Here is a 27,312-nt window from a genome sequence, read left to right as displayed (position 1 = left end):
CAAAAATACGGACTAATGCAATTCAGAACTGTGCCTTGACTATGTGTTGTTTTTGATGCCATGTATGAGTCCCGTACAGCCTCGCCGGAAGGCTACAACTGTGTGAATGAATCTGAATTTGTGTTTGAGCTGCAATGCAGCATGTGGACAGGTTTGCATGAGGTTTTGTACACCACTATGGGGGGGCGTCTGCCTGTAGCATCACTGCAGGCAGAGACACCGAAGGCCCTGAGCACAGTGGGGATCAGCTAGTTCACTGTCATTATTTAAACTCTGAATGTACAAAATATCAAGTATATCCGTTTATGTTATTATGTCAGAGTCGGTTTACTCATCGCGGGGAGTACTCTTCAGCCTGTGAGAACACTTGTATAATGTCTTGAAAATTGAAATTTGGTGTGTGCATAAGGAGCTTAAACTGAGAAAAATGTACCTTTTTATATTTTGTACATTCAGTATCGAAGGCTTAAGTCCTCATAACTTAGTCTGCCAACCTTTCATTTGCAAAAGAAAAACTGGCTTTACTGTCAGTTCAGATTATATTATACGAAGCATTTCCCCAATTATGGGTTCTTAGATGTCAAAAGAAAAAAAAAAAAAAAAGGTGAGACTACATACCATCTTGAAATTCAGTTATAGAAATATATAGGGTTTTTTTTATATATTATCAGTTATTGATTGCAGTCGTTTGCCTTATAACTAAAAGATCTGTTTACTCAACTTCTAATTGAATACGTCACTGAAGTCCATCATCAGTGATAAAGTCACACAAACTCACAGAAATCCGCCTCCCTGCTGTGAATCCCCACTGTGAGCCGAGGCCCGCCTGCACGAGGATGAGGACGGATGAAGAAACCTTGTATCTTCAGCTTTAACAGACTGTAACCGACCGGGCTCGCCTGGCGTCTTCGTCGCCGAGTGTTGATCACCGCATTGTGAATCTATTGATCGGCCTTGAACGCGACAGTTTGTAGTCAGCGGATGCCGTTTTCTGTTTTGTAGAAGCAGAGGACAAACTGCGCTGTGATTTGTTTTTGTTTCTTTGGAGCATGTGGAACTGTTGTTTAGTTTCATGTGTTGGTACAGTGCTGATAATTTATGGTTGTGGTGCCTGAGATAGTGACACGTTTACTTCTTACAACAAAAAAAAAAAGAAAAAGAGAAGAAGACTAGTGAAAAGACCTTAATATATTCTGTCCCCCTTGCCTTTACTTTTCCCTGCACAGTTAACACGTGCAAACCAAACTATTCAACACTGGCAAGGCTGTTAAATCATGTCCGTTGATAGTAGGTGGTAAATACATTACTGTTGTTATCTATGTTGAAAAGAAAGGAAACTAAATATACTGTAAAGAGGCCTGAATGAAAAAAAAAAGAAAAAAAGAATCTTACTATTGAAATGAAATGAAACAGTATTGTATGGAAAGAAGTACAATTTTTACTTATTTTTGTCATTTTAGAAATTTTATTGTCAGTTACATTTCAAATTGTATGGTAGTGATGTATCAATCTACCTTTTGTTTTTTTTTTTACTGGTACAGCAGAACACACACATCTGCACACACACACACACACACACACACACACACACAATAACTCACTTAACACTCATGAGACTGTGCTTGTTTTTCTAGAAAGTAGATCCTGATTCACAGACACACACACACACACACACACACTCAGTACTCGGACCATACTGTGTTATTGGTACCCTGTATGTCTCATGCGTTACTTTCACGTATGAATAATATGGATTTTGTCGAATCTATTAAAAACAGAACTGTTACAGAACATGGGCTGCTTTTCTTGAACTCAGCGGGTTCTAATGTGAAGGTTCCAGTGTCGAGGAGCGAGACAGTCGGCATGGGAAGCCGTCACTAACACGAGGACAAGACTACCATGGAACAGAGTAGAACAAAAACAGTCGAAAGCTACAAAAAAAAAAAAAGAAAGAAAATGACACAAAAATTGGCCTTCACTCACAATGAAACAGCTAAAACCAAAAGTTTAAAAAGGAGTTAAAAAAAAAGAAATAATAATAAAGAAACGGTCTAAGAAAAAAATAAACATCTAGAAGTTTCTTTCTCTGACAAATCCTTCCGACTGAAAGACGTCCCGTCGGGGGCTTTCTGCAGGATTTTACAGCTCGTTGATGGTGTCACCTAGACAGGAAACATTTCAGTTATTTACCTGCAAACTACCCAGAGACTGATGAGAAATAACAGTCACATGGATTTTGTCTTGACATTCAGTTCTATGTGATGCAACCACTGGCTAATGAACTTCAATAAGACGTCATGGGACGCTTATAAAAGATGGCATGAACCAGGTGCAGTGACAAAATCTAGACTGTACACTTCAAGGGTCAAATTATCAATAACTTCAGACGTTTATACACCGAAGTCAAAGATAAATAGCACAATTAGCATAAATCCCTTTTAATGTGTTGTAATTGCTTTGCCTCAACGAGGAACGCTCTGCCAGTTACTTCGCCAGCGTTACTGTAGCTTCCTGTATTTCACGTGACTCGACTCGGCTGGTGTAAATATCCAAGGCGTCGCCAACGGAAACGAACTTTGTGGTCGATGCAGGACAGAAAGAGTAAACGGACACAGTCGTTATTTTGTCCTGTGTGACTGTAGGATTCAGTGTGGACTGACTCAGACCGTAGATTCACAGTAATGCGCCTTATTCACTAATCAGTGATGAACATAAAAATCGTCGCGGCGCTCCGATAAACTCGGGCGGGATGCATTACCTCATGTAGAGCATTTTGCACGTTGGAACGTTGAAAATTGAGCCAAAGCACTGTATCGTAAAATAGCGTAACATACAGTGTGATCAGTGAGCCACATTTCATTTGTATACACTTTTAAAAAGCAGCCATTTACACCAATGACGTTCCTTAAATCGGAAACTAACAAAACTGAGTAACTGATACTTTTAATTCACGCCGTTTTCACCATAAATTACTGGTTCAGACATTGTCATTGTGAAGACGCCCTGCCATGTGATGACTATGTAACTATTAAAAGGTTACTTACTCTCTGCACAGGGGGAGGTGTAGTCAGTGACTGCCTCATCACCTGAAAACATTACATGGAAAGAAACACATGAGACGCACAGTCGGAGCTCTCCCTTCTCACGTTCGTTTCAGTAAAAGAAGAGCGAGCGGGGGGGGGGAAAGAATGACGCTCTTACTTGTCTGGTAGTAATCGTAGACTTTGACCACAGCTGGCTTCAGGTTCCTGACGGGCAGATCCTCCTCTATTGTCACGCTGTATATCTTTGTCTCATCCTGCTTCAACTGCAACCAGAAACAAATGCTGACACTCTCTCCAACTTCCCCCATTAACTCGCATAGAGACGCATACAGGAGGACTCTTCTGCTCAGATATGCTGATATTCACACCATGGTGTGACTAGTGGTGGGTTGTTCGGGAAAACATTATTTCACTATCACCAGACACGCGGTCACTCCGCCAGCGCTTCCTACCCCATCCAAGTAGATGTTGATGTATCCTTCCTCCACGTCCACGCGCTTCACCGAGCGGTCGCTCTTCAGCTGCGAAAGCACAGACTGCCGTCAGTATACGCCGACAACCAACACACATTGTGATGCAGGTTAGTCCCTGCCTGCTCGTGGTTTCGTTATGTGCAGAACTGACCAGTTTCAGGGAGCTCTTATCCAGAATGTATCCAGACAGCAGCTTGATGTTGATGATGACCATGTTCGTTTCCTCCCTCCTGCCCTGGTACCTGCCAACACACACACACACACACACACACACACAAAGTCAAACACCACGCGGTAGTGCCGCTCACGTACTGTGGCTTCACTGCAAGTGGTCCCGACGGTTGTATTTGTGGTGAACCGAATCTCCACACTTGTGGCACACGTTTAACATTCCCTCCATGTTGTGGAGTGTTCGAAAGCACTTTCTCTTTCAGAGTACCTGAAACAGGAAGTGAAAACTAAACCCAAACCGGAAAGATTAGGAATAAAAAGTGTGAAACTGAAACGATACAATCTGCTTACAGAACAGGTCATAATGAGTTGCAGTTGGTGCAGCCGTAACACTAACAAAAAGTCTGTGTGAAGGTCATCTCAGAAGGTCAACGCCATTACTTAAGGTTTCTCATAATTAAAGAGCTAACTGTTGCCACTGTATTGTTAATGCAGCTACTGTGCTGTGTTACATCATGGCGCTATTTGCTGATGCAACTCGACTGTCTCCACTGAAGTCCGGAGTAATTATTAACAACAAAATACCATCATTAACGTCTGCCATCACACACACACACACACACACACAGAGTACCTGACGTGCACAAACAGGATAAGCTGAGGCCTGCTGATGTTGCATTTGGCCATGGTGTTGGTGGAGATGTTGAAGGCAGAGAAGTCGGGGGGAGGGGGGACGTTGTAATGCATGGAGATCTGTGGAGAGACGGACCGTCACAAACATCTGTCCTTTTATGAACCCCTGCCACAGTTTTGATGAAATGTCTAAATGTATACGGTCATTGCTCTGTAGGTAAATCTGGATCCAAACTCCCAATAAAATATTGGGAGTTCATATTCAAGTGGTTTCACTGAAGCTAATTAATGTTTCATGACGCACTTCCACTCCTTGAAGTAGTTGGGATTGCAGCCAGATTGATGGAGTATTTTTAAAAGGTCAATACGGATTTCTGGTAACAAAAATCTGATTTTTAAAAAAAAAAAATAGAAAACATAAACATTTTGAGAGGAAGATCTATTTGATGAAGCTGGTGTACCTGCATGATTGTTGTAAGTTTTTGGGTTGTATCCACGTGGGTCGAACGCGCTTATTGTAAGTCACTTTGGATAAAAGCGTCAGCTACAATAAATGTAATGTAAAGATACGTCTGAAAAAAAGCTAACTTACGGTGGAACAATACACTTTTATCAAAGATATCGGCGGCAATTAATAGAAAAGAACCGTACATTTGAAAGAGTCAACATCATTGAAATTTCAATTATTTTAAACAACAGCTAAAAAGACAAACTATCTTTAAATTCAATCGCAAAAAAATAAGAATCACGTTGAATATATATGAAAATATACTGCTGTTGTCTGCTGCTCTGAATTTTATTTTTGTCTCCTCTTGCGAGCGGCTCGCCCTGCGCTCGGTCGTACCTGTGCCAGCACGCAGCTCTGTCCCTGGGCTGAGACTGTGTACTCTCCGGGGACCTCGCTCAGCTTCTCCTCCTGGTACAGCAGCCTGTTGCGCTGATCCACCGTGAACTCTTTGTTCAGGCCTCCCAACGACGTCACCGTCACTGTAGTGGTGCCCTCCTCACTGTAGGTGGCAGCGCCGTACTTAGCCAGAGCCTGGAGGGCCACCACAGTGTCCTGAGGAGCGGAGAGGTTAAATGTGTCATTAAAAACAGTGAGTAGGGGGGGGGGGGGGGGGGGGGGTAAAGGCTTCCCATAAACCCCTCCCCCGTGTGTGTGGTCTGTCCTACCTGTGTGGAAGAGAAGCCACCATACGGGTTCTGCTGCTGAGCGAGCCAGCGGATGATGCCGGAGGAGTAATCCAGACCAAATTCTGGCATGGCCGGACCAGAGAGCAGAGCCAGCAGCACGTAGGAGGTCATCTCCACCTCTAAGGAGTCCAGGCCTTTCCCAGAAGCCCCTGCTCTGTCCCAGTGACGGGTGCCACCTGCCAGTCAGAACAGTGGAGTCATCTATTAGGAGGTGAGCAATGACTAATGTGCACTCCAGTTAAAATCAATGAGTACATGTCGGTCTACAGCCCACAGATTTACACACAGTGTATTACCGATTATTATTATTATTATTATTATTATTATTATTTAGACAAAATCTCCTTCATCATGGAAATTATCGTCTCCCCTGTGTTTAACCTTCAGAACACCAACAGCCAAGCTACACCTGTTACAAACCTGTTTTTATTTTTATTTTTCAAGACTTTTTCTTGTCATTTTGAAAAATAAATAAATAAATATGAACAATATGAAAATAACAGACAGACAGAAATACATTGGTGCGTATTTCACAGTGGGTGACATCAAACTCACATTCTGCTGTCTAATTGACTTAAGAAGACATTTCAAGTGCTTTCATTGCTGACACTTCAACTGCTTTCACTCACTACATGTCAATGGAGACTTGAACACTGCCAACAGTGCTTACACACCAACTGACACTTGAACTGCTAACAGTGCACACGATTCGGCGCTACTTTTGACACTTTTACTTTAGACATACTCGGGTAAACAGACATTTCAACTGCTTTCATATTTTTCTTCAACTGACAGCTTAACCAGTGCTTACACTTCAACTGACATCTGTCAAGACTTACATTTCAACTGCTTTCATATTTTTCTTCAACTGACAGCTTAACCAGTGCTTACACTTCAACTGACATCTGTCAAGACTTACATTTCAACTGAACTTTCAGCACAATTTATCACCTACAGTTCAACTCCTTTCAGTCCTTGAACTTCAACGGCTTCAATTGACACTTCAACTTCATTCAATGCTTACACTCGAACTGAAACTTCTACTTGTCTCAGCGCTTCCATTTTCCATTTTTGCCATTTCAACTTCTTTCAGTATTTATATTTTGACTGCCACGTCAACTACAACTGTAGTTTCAGTATTTCAACTATTTCATTTCATATTTAAACTGCACATTTTCAGCAAAGAGACGTCTTCATTTTTCTAGTTTTAGTGCTCATGCTGCTCGGTGGCAGCCGTACAAAATGTTTGGTAAAATCTGCTGAAAAGCAAGAAGTGCAGATGTTGCTGATGGTTTTTCCCCGTCTCACCCTGCGTGTTGGACTTCTGGTGCAGGTACGTGATGAGTTTGCTCCTCATCTCCTGGTCTCCAGCCAGAGTGAAGGTGTAGGACAGCAGGGCGGTGGTGTACAGGTTGTCCAGCTGGCCGGCCACTGCTGCCTTGAGACAGCCCAGGCAGTTCTGCACCATGGGGTCCTGTCGCCCCGCAGGCAAAACACAAAGATGAGACGGTGCGCAGGAGAATATGCAGAAGGGAGGGAACTGAAACAACTAATGAAGCAATTTCTCTGCAGGCTTCCAAAGATTAGAGTCGCTCTAAGGTTTGAGCAATTCTTACAGACAAATGCAGGGGGCATGTAGTGTTGCCTCTAACAGCTCTCACAGGTGACTGATTTTCTGATTCTGATTAAGTTACAGAAAGTCAGAGAGTAAACACTGAAACTCCCACATTTCTATCTTTCTAGATCCCTTCGGAGGACGGGGTTCATTTGTACCTCCCCTCCAAAAATAAGAATTTCTATTAAAAATGATGAATTCTAAGAATCTGTGAGCATTTAGAGTGAGGGCAGACCCAAAGAGTTACATCTCACAGCTGCAGCAGCGAGAGGCGAACGTGGCGGTCTGGGGAGGGGGGGGCGAGACTCACCGTGGCGTTGGCGTCCAGCTCCAGCAGGGCGGTGGTGATGTAGGCCGTCAGGGACACATCGTCACTCACTCCTCCCTGTTGAACAGCAGGAACAGTCAGAGACGGAGCAGCGTCACTGACACTAAACTGGAACATTTTGATTGTTGACACAACGCATGTACGTAACATCCATCCATAGTTTTGGGGGTGGGGGGGGGGGGGGGGGGGGGGGGGGGGGTTGTAATTTACTTTGATGCTTTGTTGTTGTTTGTTTGACCTTTTATCACATCCAGTTGTCCTTTGCAGCATATTATAGCATTCTGTGAGAACACAGCTTCACAGTTTACAAAGCTCAAAAAAAATCCACAACAATGTTAATAATACAGCATAATATTTTAATATTTACCATCCTGCCCACATCACGGGAACCGGAGTACTTAAAGCTGATTGCAATATTTAACTCTAATTTCACTTTAATGCCTAAGACAACAGTAGCGAGAGGACAGGAAAAGACGGGACAGAGATGGGGAAGGACACGCAACAAAGATTCATTACAGGTGGCAAGGTTGACAGCTTAAATCCCCCCCCCCTCCCCCAGGCCACCAGGGCGCCTGGTATTTTTCTCTTTTCAGCGACAGATATCAGTCATGTCCCGCACTGCGCCATGATTGAGGCTCTGTTACCCCGGAACAATGTGTGACACTCATTACTGTCACTGAGCACTAGATGGGTTGGTTTTTTTTGTTACTGCTGACTGTCAGCATCGCTGCTTCATCACACGTGCGCACACCTTGGCCATTAAGACTCTGGATGGAAGCTGTAGCTGCGAGAACCTGCGCACCGATCAGCTCATTGCCTGAGAACGCAAACACACACCTGTCCGCTCTCCACTGCGCAATTTAAACGCAGTTGAAAGGTTTAAGGTCGCCAGCTTGTATACTGTCAATGAGCCAATATTACCAGCAAAGGCTTCGATGTCATTTCTGAAGCTCTTAAACAGAATAACATCAAAACACAATCAACCTTTTACATAAAAGCACTTTCAAATTCTTTAGACGGTCCTTGGCTTCAGGAGATGCTGTAGTTTTGATTGGGGCTGGCTGGCAATCATTTGTTTGGGATGCCTCCTCAGCTGTGTGTGTGTGTGTGTGTGTGTGTGTGTGTGTGTGTGTGTGCCTGCAGGCCTGGGGCAATCCCTGCTCTCTGCACACACTCACAGCTCTCAGAAAGCTCCATGCAACTTGCTCCCCACATTCAGCTGACTGTGATTTTGTCTTATAGGAAGACATTCACACCAAGCAGAGCTCTGCAGAAAGCGGATGATGCGAAACCAACATCCTCCCATCTCAAATGTCCACGTTCAAACTGCTGTCATTACCTTCATGCCGTTGTGGAAGAGCTTCCCCACAGATCTGACGCAGCCGTCAGGGCGCTGGTGTTTGGACAGCCACCTCCTGGCATCTTTGATGTGCCTGGGATGCACAAAGATGTACGGCCTCGCCCCGCCGAAGGACTTCATCACAAAAGAGGTCAGCCTAGAGGTTCACATACAGGAAACACACACACACACACACACACACACACTCCAGTTTTTTTTTTTTGTTTTAGAAAACAAATCTAATCCTGTGCGCCTGTGTTGGTAAACCCAAAATGAACCCAGCTTCAGACAATTACATAACCTCCTGTCTCACAGCAACGCGGAGCGCTCGGCCTGACAAAAGAATGGTATCCCTCTGAGCTGCACACGAGACAGAGAGGCAGCAAAGGTCACGGCCATGTCTTCGCACGTAACGCTTCAGAGGGAACCCAGTTATAGACATTACATTGCACTATAATCAGTATGCACACAGATATTTCATTAATTACATTTGGGGTTTTTTTTTTTTCTCACCACTTGGGGGCAGCGGAACAAGCTGCAAACACAACACTGATTCTGATTATCTTACAGATTAAATGTGCAAACAGTTGTTCATTCACACATCTAGCGGACGGAGGGCAGCATTCATCTGGAGCCGCGTTCCAGTCCAGCATTCACTCATTTTAGCTCTGTGTTTGCTCTCTGCCGACTCCGGAGGGGAAATATCTCACTCTTTAGCTGCTAAATGCTCCACTACGCTCAGTGGATTCATCAGAGCACCTTTGCGGCCTGCTACGTCTGGAAACCAAAAACAATGAGGTAAAAAAGAGGCTAAAAAGCTGAAATCTCTGTGGGCTCATCTCTATTATCAACGCCTGTCACATTCCACATGGTCCTTTTGAGCCGCTGTTGGTGCAAAAATACTGAATAGTGCAGCTTTAAATAAACTTGCTCACAAGTTCCTTGTTCCAAAGTCCTGCGATTTTAAGTGATTTGGACGTGTCCATCCAATCTCCTGCTGGAATTTTAATGTAATTGAACACTTGAGAGCCCTAGTTTCTCCCAACCACAAACACACACCCACACACACACTCACCAAGTGCCAAACTGCCCAGCACCCTTTCAAACAGCTAAAGGGTTTGTTAAATCCCCCGAGGCACTGTGCGGTAAGCCCATTAAATGCAAATATTAATATTTTCTGGCAGGTTCCCCATAAAGTAATTATTAGGACGCTTGCTGGTGCCAAACACCCCCCACTGTGTCTGCATGTCATTTTTATTCTCTCATCAAATGAGAGTGTGAGATTTGAGCTGAAAAATTAACAGCAAGAGCTGTTACATGTTACAGTTGCATCAGTAGTTATAAAACATTTTAAAACACGAGTTATATAATCATATAAACATATTCTATTTTGGTAGCATCAAGTTTTAGTGATAGGTGTGTAAGTAAAGGGAACGCAAGCAAACAGACAGTACTAGTGTTTTTACTTTCTACAAGTATTTGGGCTTTTTATGAAACTTAAATACATTATGAATCATTTCACATGTTAGATATAATCTTAAAATAATACAATACTATAAAGTCACTCTAACTGAATAATGTGTGTTGGTGTATGATGTGTGCTCCATCATTACTAAAACCCCTACAATACTGGACTGATGTTCTTATATTAGCTAAAATATGAAACTGCTTTTGATTACAACTGACTCAATTTGTTGTTTTTGGTTTTTTTAAATTTAAAGTTTCTGTATGTTCAGAGAAAATGTCTCCGCTGTTCCACGACGTCATCATCTAGTGTTTGTGTCCTAAGCAGCCCCCTCCCCCTCATTATGGTACTGAGGCAAGTTCACTGACCAGGTGTTTCCGGACTCATCATTCTTCCCAAAGGCACTGTAGGAACCGTCGTCATGCTTGTAGGTGAGCTCCCTCTGATATCCTACAACACACACACACACACACACACACACACACACAGCACAACAAAACCATCACATTTACAAAACAAGGCCCGCAGAGAGAAAACAGCCTCGCCTGAAAGACAATGCAAAGGGCTACGTTGGTGAGAGGCTGTCGTTTCGGATACTGACGAGACCTGTAGTTCCCAACCTTTTCAGCGTGTGACCCCTTAAAATGATGCAACGTCTGCTCAAGACCCCTCTTGCTGTTTGCGTTTGTGTCCTGGTTGTCACTAGCTGAACCAGAGCCAGAACCAAAACCTTTCTAGTTATATTATCTAGTCATTCAAAAAGCAAAGATTACAGTTTTTTTCTGCTTGTCCTATCTTCTTAACCATCTAGTGACCCCTCAGATTTATCTTGGGACCCTTTGTGGGGGTCCCGTCCCCCAGGTTGGGAACCACTGGGCTAGACGGTGAAACGCAATCCCAGATGGCTGCTTTACCTAACAGATCCATGAGACTAGATTTATAAAACTACGGAGACACTACAGAACGACTCACCGCTCTCCAGGAAGCGAGTCGCTTTGTCCTGAATCTCCGTGGTCAGCTGACCCGTGCTTTTCAGGTAGTTGAGGATGAAGATGTTGGGAGCAAACAGCACCATGTTCTGCTCCCCGCAGCCGTACGGCATGGCCAGGAGCTTGTCCAGGTTCTTCATGGCGCGGCCCATCAGGTCGCCTGCAGGAGCGACGGGAGAAAGATTAAAATACTGCAGACAGGGACAGCCGGTCCATCAGCGGTCCGACGACAGTGTCTGCAAATAGCGTCACTAACCGAGTACAGAGACTGAGGCCCGGGCTGATCCGGCCACAAACATCTCAGGCATCAGAAGAGAGATCTTCTTCTCCACAGGCCCCTCTGGCAACACAGACGGCAGAAAAGACGACACATAAGCGATCCGCAAAAGGAGGAATAGTTTGACAGTTTGGGAAATGTGTTGATTCACCGTCTTGCAGAGAGTTACGCGGCAAATATGACACTACAGCCAGCACGTGGTTAGCTTAGCATGCAAGCTGTGGTTATGTGGAGGCTTCACTTTTTTTTTTCACTTCGGTTTTTATGCAAAATATAAACATGTTAATTTAATTTGAGCTTTAGGAGGGGCTGGTTTTTACCGTTGGACACAACCAGGCTAGCCGTTTCCCCCAGCTTCCAGTCTTTATGCTAAGCTACAGCTATCAGTGATGTGTGATTTTATTTAAACGTCAGAGTCAGCGTCTTCATGTAGAAACCAAACTACAGCTGTTGTTATCCTCCTGTTCTGACACGGTAGATAACCGCCACCCGTTCCATTTCAGACGCTCTTATCTCGAATCTGACGGGCAAGCGCTTCTTCACAATAATGAGCGGCCAATAAGGATGAAGCGTCCCTCACACTGAACGACAGAGAAATCCAACCTCTGACCCTGTCCCCCATGACAGACTGACAGCGAAAGACAATCAGGATCAAGATGGCCGTTTAACCCCCCCCCCCCCCCGACCCCCGACCCCCGAGGCTCTCAGATAACAGACGCTGATGGTTGCACAGGACGATTATGAACGCTCACCTGCAGGACAGAGGAGAGCGTTATGACTGACCATCTGTGGTGTTCCTTCAGCCTTGAGGAGAGAGACAAAGAGAATTGTATTGAGTTTCGTTAAAAGTCCTGCTAACAAGTGTTGTATGTGTGTGTGTGTGTGTGTGTGTGTGTGTGTGTGCATCTAAAGCCTGATATATCTTATTCCTCATAAAAACAAACGCTTGTGTGTTCATAATTAGACGCGTCAAGAAAGACGCAGGTGAACCCAGAGGAGTGACTCCATTTCAAAAGCTGGTTCTAACAGTCTGGATAATAAATCGGATGGGTGCTAAACCATGGCACAAACTGTGTTCATCACAAATGTGGAAAAAAAACCCGGCACGTTTTAAAGCAAAGTTCCGACCGTGTTTCACTTCTGATCAAGACGCATCTTTTCTGAAAGGAATCTTATTGATGCTTCCGTGTTTGCATGCTTGTAACAATATCGTTTGTCTTTTCTTCTTTTACACCACAGGCTTTTGCCATGCGCTTTTGACAGTCACTGACCTCCACCAGCAGGGTGCGGACCACCGTGTCGATCCGGCCCATGTTGGGGACGGTGGCCACCTCGTTGCCACACAGTACATCGGTCTTCAGGGCCTCTGCGCTGACCTTCAGATTCACCTGGCCTGTACACACACACACACACACACACACACACACACACAGACACACACACACACACACACACACACACACACACACAGACACACAGACACACAGACACACACACACACACACACACACACACACACACACACACACACACACACACACACACACACACACACAGAGTGTTATTCTGATTGCCGCTCCCTGTCACACTGTCACATTTTGTGTACGGAGGCAGAACAGCCTGCCATCTTCTTTTCAATCCCACTCATTATCCTCCCTGCTCCTCCATCCCTCCTCTCTGTGCACCCCCCCCCACCCCCCCCATCCCCCCATCTTATTTCCTATCTTATTCGCCCTCATTAATCCCTATTTGTTGCCTTATTATACTGCCTCTCCCCCATACTGCTCCATCTCCCACCCCCTCCCTTCCTTCACAGCCCACAATCCTTCACACAGAGGACAAGTACAGATCACCCCCCGAGGGAGAGGTTTCTGAGTGTTTCGTCAGAGATACTACCTGACTTGTTAGTACAAGTGATTGTCAGCATTCCTTTAAGGGGGAGTTAGAGGAGCGCAATTTGACATTCATCAGAGCCTCGTCTCCATCCCTGCTGATGGAGGCTGATAGAAATCCTCTGCTTTCAGGCCAGGCAGCGTTACAACAACAGCCCCCCTGTCTTTGCTTCCAGCAGTGCAGACGCAACAGCTGCCAGTGCCCTTAATACAGATTAATTAGCTTGTTCCGTCTCATCTTTGTCACTGAGAGCGTCAGTTTGGGGTGGGACGGAACAAACAACATCAGTATCTAATTACAAAGATGTAAAGATTGCAATATGTTATTAGTGGCGGTAATAACAGGCAGGGAGAGCAGAGCTAGTTACAGTTCTAGATTGAAGCCAATAGGTGATATTTTTGCACAGATATTAACATCAAAAACTATTTTAAAAGAATACATTTTGTATATTCAGCATTTCAGTATGTGTTTTTCTGTGCTCTGGGGTTGAAGTGGGCGGAGCTCATTTGGACAAAGGGGATTGCACATATATCTGTGAACCAATCAGGATTAATCATATTTGAATAAATATGTATGGTTCTTTTTTTCAAGTGTGTTGCTTATTTAGTCATAAATATTTAATGTTACAAAGAAGTACTACCCCCCCCTCCCCACCCCACACACACACACACACACACACACACACATTTTCTGGGGTTTTAAATGTAGGCCACAGCCAAAGGAAAAGCTAATTAAATTTTGATGGTAGGCTGTAGCCAGGATTTTACAAATCCGGGAGGTCAGAAGCCTAAGCAGCCCCTCCGCCCCATAATAATTTACAGAGACCTGAAAATTCTATTAATTTGGGATATTTTCCATGTGTGATCCACTCAACTGTTCTATTCAATGCTTTGTCATTTTTTTAGGCACTGAAAAACTGCGATGTCCTCCCCATAACTGCTGTACTAATGAATTTATCTATTCCATCATTTTTTCTTAGCCTTGTTTGAAATATCAATGTCCCCAAATTCCAGAGAATATATAAAATATAGAAGACATGATCCCAGTGTCCTCAGTATAGCAACTCCATCCTGGGATTTTTTTAAATGTTTTCTTAACACTTTTTTTTTTTAAACCTAAGACTGCTGCATTTACCTGAATTTAAAAAAAAAGTACATTTATAGTTTCTCATGATTGTCCATCACCATGCGTACATTGTTACAGATCCAGAAACAGCCTTTTCTCCTACTGAAATAACACATTTGAGGATTTGTTCAGCCTTGGTTGTTGTGTGGTTTTCAGTTGTGGAAAACATATTTACATTTGTTACTTACTGCAACAACAAAAATAACAATATAGCAAAATAGCAATAACACAATGGAAAATATTTTCTTATTATTAATATTATTAATAATTAGAGTGAAGTCCAATATTGAAGTGTAAGTACTTCAAAACTGTACTGGAGTAAGTGTACTTTTCACCACTGGTGGTTTCCAAATCAATCTGCACTCACAGCTGCATTACCACACAGCATCACTTTCAACAAAAAAAGTTCATTTCTAAATCTATTTGTACCTAAGGCAGTTGGAGTTACAATCCATGAGAAGGTCCTGCTCTCCTCCCCGCACAGACACACACTGTACTGGCAGCCGTCACAGTTTCTGGCGGTGTACTGGTCTGAATCAGCCAGTGTAATCTGCACCTGCAGACAGAAACAAAGACAAAGCATGCTCAGCCACAGAAATAGAAATATATCACATCTATGGACTTGTGCAAAAGTGAACCTTAAAATTACATCATCATACTTCTTTTTAAAAAATCTGTAAGGCCTCAAACGTTTACCATAATGCATTTGGAGAGATAGTTGAAGACAGTCGCTTTGAGTGTGAACACCTCCCCTCGGATGACAGAGTAGGGCAAGGTGAGGCTGACGAAGAACGGCTGGAAGGCAGTCAGTCCGGTGTTGGGCGACACGCCGAAGCCCACAGAGGAGACGCAGAAAGCTCCAGCTGCCCACTTAGTGATGGTGTCAGGGACCGTCTTCTCCACGTTCACTGAGCCGCTGTCTCTGTACAAACAAGAGTCAAATGAATGAGCTCAAGCAGCACGGAGTTCACTTTAAATGTTTATGAGTGAAAACACGAAACAGCAAATTTCACGACAATCTGCGTTAATGCATGATGAGATATCTTGTACCACATCTTCATACCACACCCACACTTAATATATAAGGATGTCTTTTTTCCTAACTTTGAATTTGACTGTTCCTTATTTAGTCACGGCTAATAAGTTTTGTAGAAAAACTTTACAATGTTTAATATCATCGTAAACTGACTTGTCCCCCCCCCCCCCCCCCGACACTATTTTCTGACGTATAAATGTCTCATCTGAATGGTTAATCGAATAAAAAAAACAAACACAAACAAAAACAACAAATCATCAGGACAAATCATCTTGTCAATATACTCCCATCAGTGTTCAAAATGCACAAATGTCTGAAAATAAAAGTTTGATGATCCTTTTCATAGGATATATTATCATTACCCCACAGCAACTAGGTCCCAGATCCAGGTCTCAGGGAAGAATGTCCTAACGGTCTCCTTCTTCTCCTCCTCTTTCTCTTTCAGCACACCACTTGCACTCTGTGGCATCATGTTGAAGGCCATAGGAACTGGAGAGTCTACAACATCTAGGAACACAAGGACAAAAAAATAATAATCCAAGTACACAACTAAAACTTACCCAACAGAAACCAGCTCCCAGATCCAGGTCTCAGGGAAGTATGTTCTAATAGTCTCCTCGGTCATTCCAGCTCGCTCCAGCTGTCGATCAGAGAGAGAAGGTCCCGCTACGAGCCTTTCCATAAACCCTGTTGAATCTTCTACATAAGTTCACAGTGTAATGGCAGTTGCTTGTTCTCAATGTCAATGGACAGTGGAAGCAACGGACAATACCAGTGGCAGACCATAACACATACCATCATAGTAGTATGGCTCAAAGTTCCTTTCATGGCAGTTGTAAGGTTTTTTCACATCGGAGTTGGTCACAATTTTGATTCCAATTTCCTGGAAGGGGGAGAGAGGGAGAGATGAAAACCAGGTCAGAGATTGTAAAATCGTATATTGTACATGATTTGGTCGCTACTGATGAACACACAGAATGAAACAGAAGACGACTATATGCCTCAGGTAAAACTTGAAATGACGTTCGAATTACAGACAGATATAGACAGAGAGAGAGAGAGAGAGAGACAGAAATAAATCGACATGGAGATACATCGAGATAGATGGAGACGAAGACAGAGAATATGAAATAGAAAGATAGAGGTAGAGAGATACATAGAGCGATATATAGAGATAGATGGATCTAGAGATGGAGATATATAGAGATAAATCAGCATATTCTATATTTATTTTTCTTATAAATATCCAACTGACTATATATTAGTAGCCTAATATTTAATAGCCAAACAAATGACCCATTTTCTACTTTAAAGATGCTGTAGACATCGTTCTTCTGATTGGGCGGTTTAAAGTAGATTGAGCGCTTCGCTCGACCAGCCTCCACGTTGACCGCACTCTCCGGTTCTGGTTCGACTTCTGGTTCAGGCTCGGGCTCAAGCTCAGGATCCAGCTCCAGCTCCGGCTCCGGCTCCAGCTCCGGCTCCGGCTCCGGCATTGGCACAGGGAAGCAGGGATAAGGCTCAAGGTCTTCAACATCATAGGTGTATCCTGACAGCTTCTGTAGCGGCAGCTGGCTGTACAACTGCACAAAAAAAACAAACAAAGAAAACACACAAACAAACAAACAAACATGAGCCAGCAGGTACAGGCCAGTCCACCAATATGATGAAGGTCTACATAATCCTTAATACAAATAAGTAGGCCAGTCCGCACCACATTTTGTAAACAAATAACTTTTCTCATCTCTGAAATGCAGGCACTGTGCCTTTTACAATGATCAGCTGTTGGTGAAGGTGCCGATGGTACCAATGCTAACATGGGTCAAACCAGCACTGGGGAGCGGTATCGTACATAGTCGACAGTGAGTTCCTGCTCTTGCTGCAGCAGGAGGACGCTCTGGTCGATGGCTCTGACAGAGCACATGGAGCCTGGGTGAGCCTGGAGGCTGAGCGTGGTCTTCTCTGCCGGAAGCTCCTGGAGAGAGGAGAACCTCAGAGACACCTGCACAGGAGACACCGAGGTGGAGAGTCATTAAGTCTGAGAGCTGATTAGAAGGAGGTGAGGTCCACAAGTACCAGACTTCAAATCATCTAAACTTCTTCATCTTTCATTGAATATCAAAAGACTTGGACTCATTTTATTGGAGCTTTATGTCGTAAAAAGTCCTAAAGGGTACATTCAGGTGGTACCTTGTTATTGAGGCAGAGCTGAACGGGGAAGTCCTGGCTATCAGCCACAGCCTCTCCACTGGGCATCACAGTGTAAACCACCACCTGGGCGATTGGTGCCAGGTTTGTAACCTGACGGAGTGACATGGACAACTCTCCTTTGTTGACTGCGGCATGAAACACAGAAGGACAAGGAAATGTGACACGGGACCGTGTGAAACGATCAAAATACACTCTGCTAGGTTAGCATGAAGCTAATGTAGCTATGTAGGTTTACCTGAAGCCTAGAAAATTTGCATTTTTGCCTTTTATTTGATAGGCGGTTCAGAGACAAACAGGAAATGTGGGGAAGGAAAGGGGGGGTATGACATGCGACAAAAGGTCTCCCCGGCTTGGCTGGAACCAAACATTGAGATTATGTGGTATGTGCCCTAACCATTGGGCTACTGAGGCGCCCCACAAATTATTAAAGGCAGGCATATTCTATGTTTTTGTTGCGGTCAACAAATCCCAAGATTAAGTCAATCTCACAGTAATTTCTGTAGATCCCAGTCTGACTGTGGCTCTTATCCCTATGCTATTTTGTTCCTACTGAAGACATAAACCTTTAAACCGACACCGACTGATTTTTAAAAGGCTCAGTAATTTCCTAAAACAGCGGGCACTGTTGTTTCTAGCAAACATCACTCAAACGGGAATAAATTAAGTATTTGTTGGGGACTTTTTTCAGATGTGGATTTTGTGTGCTAGTAAACTTTTACTGCAGCAGGGCAGTGAATGCGGGATTGACAACATAAACGACAACGGCAGTGTTCATGCAACGACGGCATATGTCAAGTGTAAAGCGTAGTTTAAGTAACATTAGTTTTTTTACCAGTTCCTGCTTTAACAGCCACTGGGACACGGCCGTGCTGCACAATTCCACCCCTGGACATCACCTACAAAGACACACAACACAGGCAGAGAAATTTAATGTGTGGTTCTTACACAATTCACAGAATTCTGGAGTCCATTTTTATACTCTGTGTACACCTCAGTAAGTCCACCTCATGTGCAAAAAAAGCCTGTACAGAGACTGAGTCAATAGAGTGGTTTAATTACTGTTCAACAAAACGTTACCATAACGTAGGCAAGATGCGCTATCTAAGTGATTCTGAAACGTGATGGATGTCACTGTCACCAGTTCCAACTACTCAGAGTTCGCCAAGTTAGAACAAATAAAGCATCCTTTGAACACCACAGGACTCCCAAACATTGGAGATGACCAGGTGTATTTCTAAAAATGTAAATAATCAGCAGACATGAGCTGAACCACTGGGCTGATGGTCACCTACACAGTAGCAGTGTGAGTGTTAAAATACTGACAGCAGCTCATAACATCACACGAGTCTTACCAGGTAAAAGAAGTCCAGGACTTCCTGTCCCTTCTTTATCTCCTCCCCCTGGATGATGTACTGAGCACGCACGGTCGCATCTTTGTCACAGGGGATCTTCCCGCTGACCTGCATGAGCTTCAAAAAACTACTGCTCTTGGAGTAAAATGCTGCGGCGTGGTGGTAGGCCGACCTGTACTCCGGCCGACGCACATTGGGCACATATTGCTCGTACTTCTCCGTCTTCCGAGACCTCGCCTGTTGACACAACAGCCGCGGGTCAAAAGTCAGATTTTCACTCAACAACCTTCACTTATCAACCCCTTCTTACTATGAACCTACATTACACCAATTCACAAAAACATTTAATACGAATTTAGGTCTGTGTTGTTAATCTCCAACATGATCGATATGATGGAAAGTTTCCTTAATTAGCTATTGATTGTAGAATTGATAAATACTGAACTGGTTGCTAATAGGAAGCCCTTGAACTGAATTGAAAAACTGACAAAGCAGTAACCTACCTTTAGAGTCACAGTGTCCTTCCAGAGGGCGGTGTCCAAAGAAAATGAAGCCATGCCCTTCATGTCCGTAGTGAGCGTTAAGTTTTGTGCGTCACTGGCAAACAGGTACACTGCCTCATCGGCGACAGGTTTGTTGTCCGGACCGATCACTTTGACCTGCAGGCAATTCAGGAAGCAGAAGCTGACCAAAAAGCAGACTCTCAAGACATATCAAGACAAACTGTTCATCCTTCCACAACATGCTAATGATTTTGCCACTCCCCAGCATTTCCAGTAGGACTAAAAATACAAACTTTGTGGTGCTGGTCATTAAAGATTTAAAGGGTTTGTTCCCTTTAATTCACGAATGTGTTCAAAAGTATTAATGGAAATATGCCTTTTACAGTATTAGATATGTGCAAAGATGATAAAAGCCAGAAGGTGGCACAAGAGGAAAGCTAATGGAGTGGCTAAATTTTAAAGGGTTCATCCTCTGGCGAGCAAGAACGTAATCAGTTTTATGTTATATGCCCAATAGATACATATTTTAAGTGTACTGCTGGAAATCATGGCCTTGCAGTGGCACTAGAAGAAAGGTTATTTAAAATCATTAGAAATCAACCTCTGGGGACCATGAATATTCACAACAAATTTCATGGATATTTGCCCGTTAACTGTCAAGACACCTTGTCATGGACGGTGGCACTAGGGTTAACGTTGGGGGTCACCAAAAACACAAGGATTCGTCCTCCAGGGACCCTAAATAGCCACACATTATTTCAGTTGTTTTAAGCATCCAGGAATTAAAAGTTCCGTTCATTTTTGAACCATGACACTCTCCAATTGAACCATCAGTACAAAAGATGAGCAACTGCATTAGAAAATATCTGGTTCTATGATAAGAAGTCAAACAGGAACAAGCCAGTGTACACAAAGACCTTAGAAGATAAGTAAACTGTCACTCCCAAGGAGCATTTTGGTGAGACGCATTCAATCACCAAGCTTTTAGAGGTATTTGGTCAGAGTATGGTTTGGACAAAAAACAAAAATGTCTAGAGGACAAGTCAGGGGCTCACAATAGACAGCAGGATTCATCCTGTGGGGACCATGCATGTCGGTACAAAATGTTCTGGGAATCCAGTCAAAATTCTGGACCAAAATGGTGGACTATTGCCACACCACTGGCATGGATAAAAAGAAATATAAAAGAAAATATCTTTGTGCTGTGCTGACAGCAGGCTATAGCTCCCAACGGTCATTAATGAGACTGGTCACCTTTCCCTCGAACGGGATGCCGGGCTTGTATGCTGCAGGTGCATCCTCAAATGTGACAGTTCTGATGTGACTGCTGAAGCTGGTCCGCCCACTGCCTTTAAGAACGACCCCTAGAAGGCAAACACACAGATCACAGCTCATCAGGAACTAGTGCCGATTACTCAACGAACAGCATCCGACATTCAGTCAACCTACCTGTGCCGTATTCCTCCATTTCAGCATTCACCTGAAAGCTGTCATCGTACATGCTCTTGCTGAGGGAAAACTCGGTCATGTTCACAGTTTGTGTAGCACAACCGCTTCTATCCGTCTAGAAGACAATAACAGGAGTCAATTTAAAAAAAACAACAAAAAAAACAGAATGAGTGAAAGAGAACTGTGATTAAAGCAAGTCCCTTTATCTGGAATACTCACCGTCAGTTCATACAGCTTGCAGAGGTCATTTTCTTGGGCACTTAAATACCAGTAAAACCGGATGGCGTTCCTACAAAACACTGCCTTCACTGAACCAACGACTGGTTTCCCGTAGGTGTATCTGCAGCAGAAAGTGCAAGGATTCAGAGAACCGTATCACCTTCATAACTTCCCACAGACAGCAAGCGTAGCATTTACTAGGGTAAAAACCGACAGCACAATATCCATCACATCACATGTGGATGACACAAACTGGCTAATGATTGAAGTCAAAAAGAAATCCTCAATATTTATCAGAGTTTGTTTTGACTTTTGCACCTTTTTTTGTTTTTGTACTGACCACAAAAACGCATAATCTTTTTTTTTTTGCAGTGTTACAGCGCCCCCTACATTAATGTTCACCAGGGGGCAGGAATTTTGGGGCAATATCTATACTGGTCATTTGATCTGATGCAATAGATCTATGTGTGGGCAGCCACTACAAAACAACTTTGTATGATGAGCTGCCGATGACATTAGTCTGTCCTAAACCTTAGTGCCTCTGTTCTGTTTAGGTGGGACACTCACTTTCCACAAACTCTTAGGGTCGCCTCTTGGTCCAGGATGGTAATCACACTGGGTAGGTGAACCTTCACCTCATACTTTGGCAAAACTAAAAGCAAAAGGAAAAAGAACAAATGATCTTACAGCTGGGAAATGTACGTAAACACGTCATTATTTTGGTCAGTGAGACATTCTTGAAGTTGTTGGCATGTAACTGCAGCAGACCGTATTCCTTGATGTCAAAGCTGTGGGATATTCGCTCTCCTTTGTTCGTCGAGGCGGTGATCATGTAGCTTCCTTGTGCCGCCTCAGGAATCATGGGATGGGAGAGATCAAGGATGCCACCGACAATGGGCTTATCCAACCACTGGGCAATGCGATTTGAATTGGGCTCCTACATAAAGACAGAGTTCAGAGCTAATAGCTATCAGCATGAGCAACTGACTGTTTCATACTATATAAGCACAAAAGAGCAGCTTTGTTTTTTATCCTCTGAAATAAGGCAACATAAATCCTACTCCATCCCCTAGGTATAGAAGTTTTATCACCCTCCCCCCCGCCACTCAGAAAACCTAGTTATACAATAACTTTTAGTGAGTCTTACCTGGAGCTCCACCACTTTGTACTGAAAAAGAAAAAAAACAATTATGCGTTTAGTGTTTTTGCACTAATTACACAACAGTGATTTTGAGCTACAGCGAGTTCACAGGAGAAAAAAAACATTATCTTGTGTATTCTTCCATAGCAAAAAGTTGTGATGCGCAGAAAGTTTGTTTGGTTTTTTTTAATAAAACAGAAGAGCTGGATAGTTAGCAATATTCACCACGGCTGAGCAGACAAAGAAAAGCACAACCTACAGAGAGTCAATAGAAAATCCAAGGGAAAAAACAAACAAACACACACCTTAGATTCACATTTTCAAACCACAAACTTGTGGACAAACTTTGTTCAAACCCACAGAACTTTATTTTAAATTCTAATCAAGATCCCAAAGTTTCTGAAGACGCCAAATACGTCAGGTTACATTTTGGGGGGGGATATGTGTACAAGACATTTCTATATTTGATTTAATGGTGCAGGCATAAAAATGTTTTGAATATTGTACTCTTGCATGAAGTGTTGAAAGCAGCAGCTACATAGTGGCATACAATGTGGTAAAAAAAGAAAAAAAGGCACATTTTATAAATGACAGCTTTGCTGATGAAGGGACCAACTACTTTCTAGCAAGCGACCCTCATCATATGATACAACTGAATGAATTTCACGTTCGCCGCTAGCAGTCGTGCTTACAGGCTCTCAACAACGGAAAAGGCCTTGGGCCCGTATTGATTCAGATGTTTGGGTCAAATGCAGTGTGTGCCAAATGAACTCTGACAGCATGTTTATCACACTACTCCACACAGCGCCTCACGCCCACGCTGTCTTCAAAATCAACAAACAGCCCTCCTTTCACCTCCCACTCTCGTGAACCAAAATAGACCTCACTCGTCAGATTCACTGACTGCTTGGGAGAAGTCGCACCAGATTGCAAAGTTCGTCATTTTGAAGTGCAAAGATATATAAATAAATAAAAAAACTCACCACTCGATCCACAGGGATGAAATTGGAATCCATCGAGACGATTCGGAACTGGACTTTAAGGAAAAGGAGGAAAAACAAACATACCATCAATATATTCTCTAAATATAAACACAGCAGTACGTAACAGGAGTAAGGACAAAAATCCCACAGTACACTTTCCATTGTGTGCCAGCAGGTGGGGGGAGGAGGGACATCTGACAGATTACTTGCATGGCACACAACAAAACAAAAAGGAGGTCACCGCTCTTACAGACCAAACTCGGCTGAAGTTTGCAAAGTTTCTGGTGATAGCAGATGGCGTGAAATTCTAAAAATATATCATAAGGTTTTCATCTTCTTCGGTTGAAGCAAAGACACCAGTAGTGCCAGGAAGCAAGCGTTTATGGTTTATGAGAAACACGGTGACATCCTGACTTTAAATTGCTAGAAGGGGTCCAAGCTCCAAAAACATGGGGTACTACGTTTCCCATAATGCTACGATGTTTTCACAAGCTGGGTGTGCCTTTAATTTTTTTTTTTTTTTTTTTTTAAAAAGGGGCACACCATCAGTTTTCCACATCACCTCAGATTAGACTCAAATTATTGAGAGTTATAACTTGGGGCACAATGAGTTGGAGACGGCAAGGTGTAATGACAGACGCTGTCAAGTTGCATTATGGGAAGAGAGGACTCAGTGTTTTTGGAGTGTGAGCCATACAAGGGATTCAATGTGATTTTATTGATGGTTTATTTTTCATATTTCAAATGCACACAGCTTCTCCCAAGAACTCTTGGAGGAACCGACACTTCTGTGTGCTGAATACAGACATAATTCCTAAAGTTGTCAAGTTGTGGCTCAGCGTTATGCAGATATTGTAATGTAGTCCAAAATTGTGCAAGTGCAGCTGAATTGGTAAGCAGAGAGGATAATGTGGGACTGTGTGAACAGTACGACTGCAGCACGTCTACCACACAGCAGGAAGCTCCAGCACTTCAAATGGTGGTCAGAGCACCACAGCATTTAACACGTACCAGTCTGGCCAGGTTTGTAGATCGGTTTATCAGTCTGGATGATATGGATGAAAGCGGGAGGCTCAATGAGGACTTTGGTCTTCTTGCTCATCGAGGCGCTCTCACCCTGAATAGTGACATTAATGGTTGCCACAGTCCTGGCGCGCACTGTCGGGACCTGCAAAACCAGAACACACTCAAGAGAGGACCAGGGAGGAGAGGAAGGGAGGACCTTTTGTGCCCGGCTGACAAGAACTTTTCTCGATCGAACATTTTCCTTCTTTTGGAGCGAGTGTGCAACATCTGTCAACTGTAACGGTTTAGAATAAGTGCTTGGAAGCGAATCCAACCGAGCTCCGCTGAAGCTGAGCAACAACAGACCTCTTCCACGTCACAAGGTTAATTATGAAATGCTGTCATGCTGGTGTAGCATATGTTTTCACTTGCTAATGGAGCTGCTATTACATAACAGGGAACAACTTCCAAAAAGTTGTGAGCGGGTTTTTTTTTTTTATATGTGTGTGTGTGTGTGTGTGTTGTGAGACTGAGGGCAGGGGGTGTTTTCCAGAGGAATGCAGGTACATAGCTAGCCTCTGGCAGAAAGCAGCCTTTGTTTAGTTGCAGATAGACTAACGCCAGACCGGGCCTGCAGCAGGGCCAAACACTGGGGAACCAAGTGAAACTAAGTGAAACTAAGTGCTATTGTCACAGAGCTGATTGGGGTCGGCGGGTCGTTTCGCATCAATATGGAGCAAGGCCCGTGAGTTGCATAACAGCAAGCAGCGGTGTGACAGAAACCAGAGCAGTAATTTACAGAGAACCATTGGCGTTGACAGCCTCGGTCATGGCGCCGCCTGGATAATGAGGTACATAACGACGCCAGTGTTTGTGCCATTAGTTTAATGGAAGACTCGGGGATGAGGAGAGGGAAGTACACTGTGCCTGGAAACCTTACGGATGCATTTAAGCTACTACAAACATTAAAAGGTTCTCCTCTTTTCTACCCCACTGCCACCGAGAATGCGGGTACCAAAAAGATAATTTTATGTTTTTTGTTTATCTAAACTGAAATATGACCTGCCGCTCTGCAAACTGCCAAGCTGTGTGTTGTACGTATATGTTGAGTCAGACCTGGAAGTTTAAGCAGCGGTAAAAGTCCTGCTTGACGGCCTCCTCCAAGAGGACGGTGCTGCCGGAGTCCATTTCGAGGGCAACGGTCAGAGCGACGGGCTCCGTGGGGCCGTGGATCTGGGCACACAGGGTCTCTTGTTTCCCTCCTCTCACCTGGGAGCTCACCGTCACTGCAAAGATACTGCACGTGGAGAAAGGACATTACACTGGTCGGGAAATAACTGACGTAGGAACATTACTGCAATTACAAAATACACAAGAATGACCACTGTAATGCTAAAACTGACACACAAATCTCTGCTCATCACAAATGATCCATTGGGCTGCTTTTTACTGTTGCCCTCGCATTGGTTTACTTTTCATGTTTTGTCCCTGTAGCGCATCATATTGTTTGTTAGTATTTTTCAGTACCCACTGAGGCTGAGCAGGTTAATTGAACGTTGCTCCACAACTGTCGGATGTGTTAATAAGCAAACGGATGCCAACACATTGCTATATGAACTTAGAGGGTGATAATATGTCGGTGTTGCGTTTATTGCTCGTTTCTGCTGCCCCCAAGTGGCCAAAAAGACCAGCGGTGGAAAGTAACATTTACTCATGTACTGTAACATACAATTTTGTTGCATTTGTACTTTACTTGAGTATTTCTGAACAAGTACTTTGACTTTTGACACTTGAAGTACACTGTGATTATATTACCTCTGTGCTGTATTATTTCAAATAAAGGACTTTTACTTATAATGGACAGTTTTTTTGACATTGCGGGATTGGTACTTTCACTTCAGGAAAAGATCTGAATACTTCTTCCGCCACTGAAAGAGACGTATGCAAATCAGAATGCGGTGTTATTTTAACGTGCATGGAAGGACGCCATAAACAACCATATTATCTGGATTCAACCAACCACCCTGCTGCTGAATATTCTGTGTTTGAGGCTGGTTGGCACACGGGGGGGGGGGGGGGGCCTGCTGCTGCTGCTGCTGCTGCCAATGAGAAATAAAGGACACATTTAATTGAGTTTTGGGTGGTGCTGCTGAGAATATTGATGCCGTTTCAGCCAGAGAGGTGGTTGCATGATGGCGATGAAGATGAAAAGTCATTTGACTCCGATACAAAACTATGAAAGGCATTTGAGTCACGGTGGCTGCAGTGCAGATAGCACACAGGGCTGCAAAACAAAGGTCAGAACTGAGATCAATACGCAGGGACAGTGAGTTTGTGTCTTTAAAAACCAAGAGCAGGGATCTTGATAAACCCCCCCCCCCCCCCCCAAAAAAAAAACCCAAGACATCTGTTTGGCCTTACAGCCTAAAAACACCTTTAAACTGATAGCTGCTCACTACTTTGGGTGACTCAGTGGATTTTGCTCCACCTTGTCCTCAATGATTTGAGCAGCTATGAGCAGATTATTAATCAAATGGTGGTAAATGGTAGCAGATGGAGGAACTTCGACACACACACACACACACACACACACACACTACAGATTGCATAACAGCATCCCGAGGCCAACGATGCTGGATCTTGCTGGTCCCTGGTGACACCACACGCGCTCCACGATCTTCAACTTTCTGCTAACTTTCTCACGTGCAGCCGCTCCTCTCTGCAAACTTTCTGCCACGCGAGATGTGGCCGTTTGTTTACAAGACGGGAACTTCTTCCACTTACGTGTCGTTGAGGTGGGCCGATGTCGCAGTTCGCGGGAGCGCCGATGCGATGAGGACGGCAAACAGTTGGAGGACAGGTGCCAT

General features: G+C 43.8%; 1 protein-coding gene across 1 annotated transcript; it reads right to left on the bottom strand.

Moving 5' to 3' along the window:
* Positions 1-1,507: 1,507 nt before the first annotated feature.
* Positions 1,508-27,312, bottom strand: LOC139285256 (alpha-2-macroglobulin). Its single transcript, XM_070905790.1, has 36 exons — positions 27,230-27,312; positions 25,562-25,742; positions 24,452-24,608; positions 23,441-23,493; positions 22,464-22,484; positions 22,085-22,253; positions 21,884-21,968; positions 21,317-21,437; positions 21,098-21,212; positions 20,903-21,012; positions 19,649-19,804; positions 19,146-19,382; positions 18,626-18,689; positions 17,773-17,918; positions 17,435-17,584; positions 16,890-17,165; positions 16,378-16,465; positions 16,143-16,281; positions 15,243-15,468; positions 14,976-15,102; positions 12,800-12,921; positions 12,281-12,332; positions 11,508-11,591; positions 11,235-11,411; positions 10,631-10,712; positions 8,798-8,954; positions 7,441-7,515; positions 6,824-6,989; positions 5,495-5,691; positions 5,166-5,381; positions 4,323-4,441; positions 3,669-3,759; positions 3,497-3,565; positions 3,202-3,307; positions 3,045-3,086; positions 1,508-2,162 (listed from the first exon to the last, which is right to left on the bottom strand). The coding sequence occupies exons 1-36, from the start codon at positions 27,310-27,312 to the stop codon at positions 2,140-2,142; spliced, it is 4,482 nt and encodes a 1,493-aa protein (XP_070761891.1). The 3' UTR covers positions 1,508-2,139.

This window comes from Enoplosus armatus, chromosome 5 (genome assembly GCF_043641665.1).
Source record: "Enoplosus armatus isolate fEnoArm2 chromosome 5, fEnoArm2.hap1, whole genome shotgun sequence".
Taxonomy (NCBI): domain Eukaryota; kingdom Metazoa; phylum Chordata; class Actinopteri; order Centrarchiformes; family Enoplosidae; genus Enoplosus; species Enoplosus armatus.
Note: the sequence above shows the minus strand (reverse complement) of the source record. Positions and strands in the feature narration are given on the sequence as shown.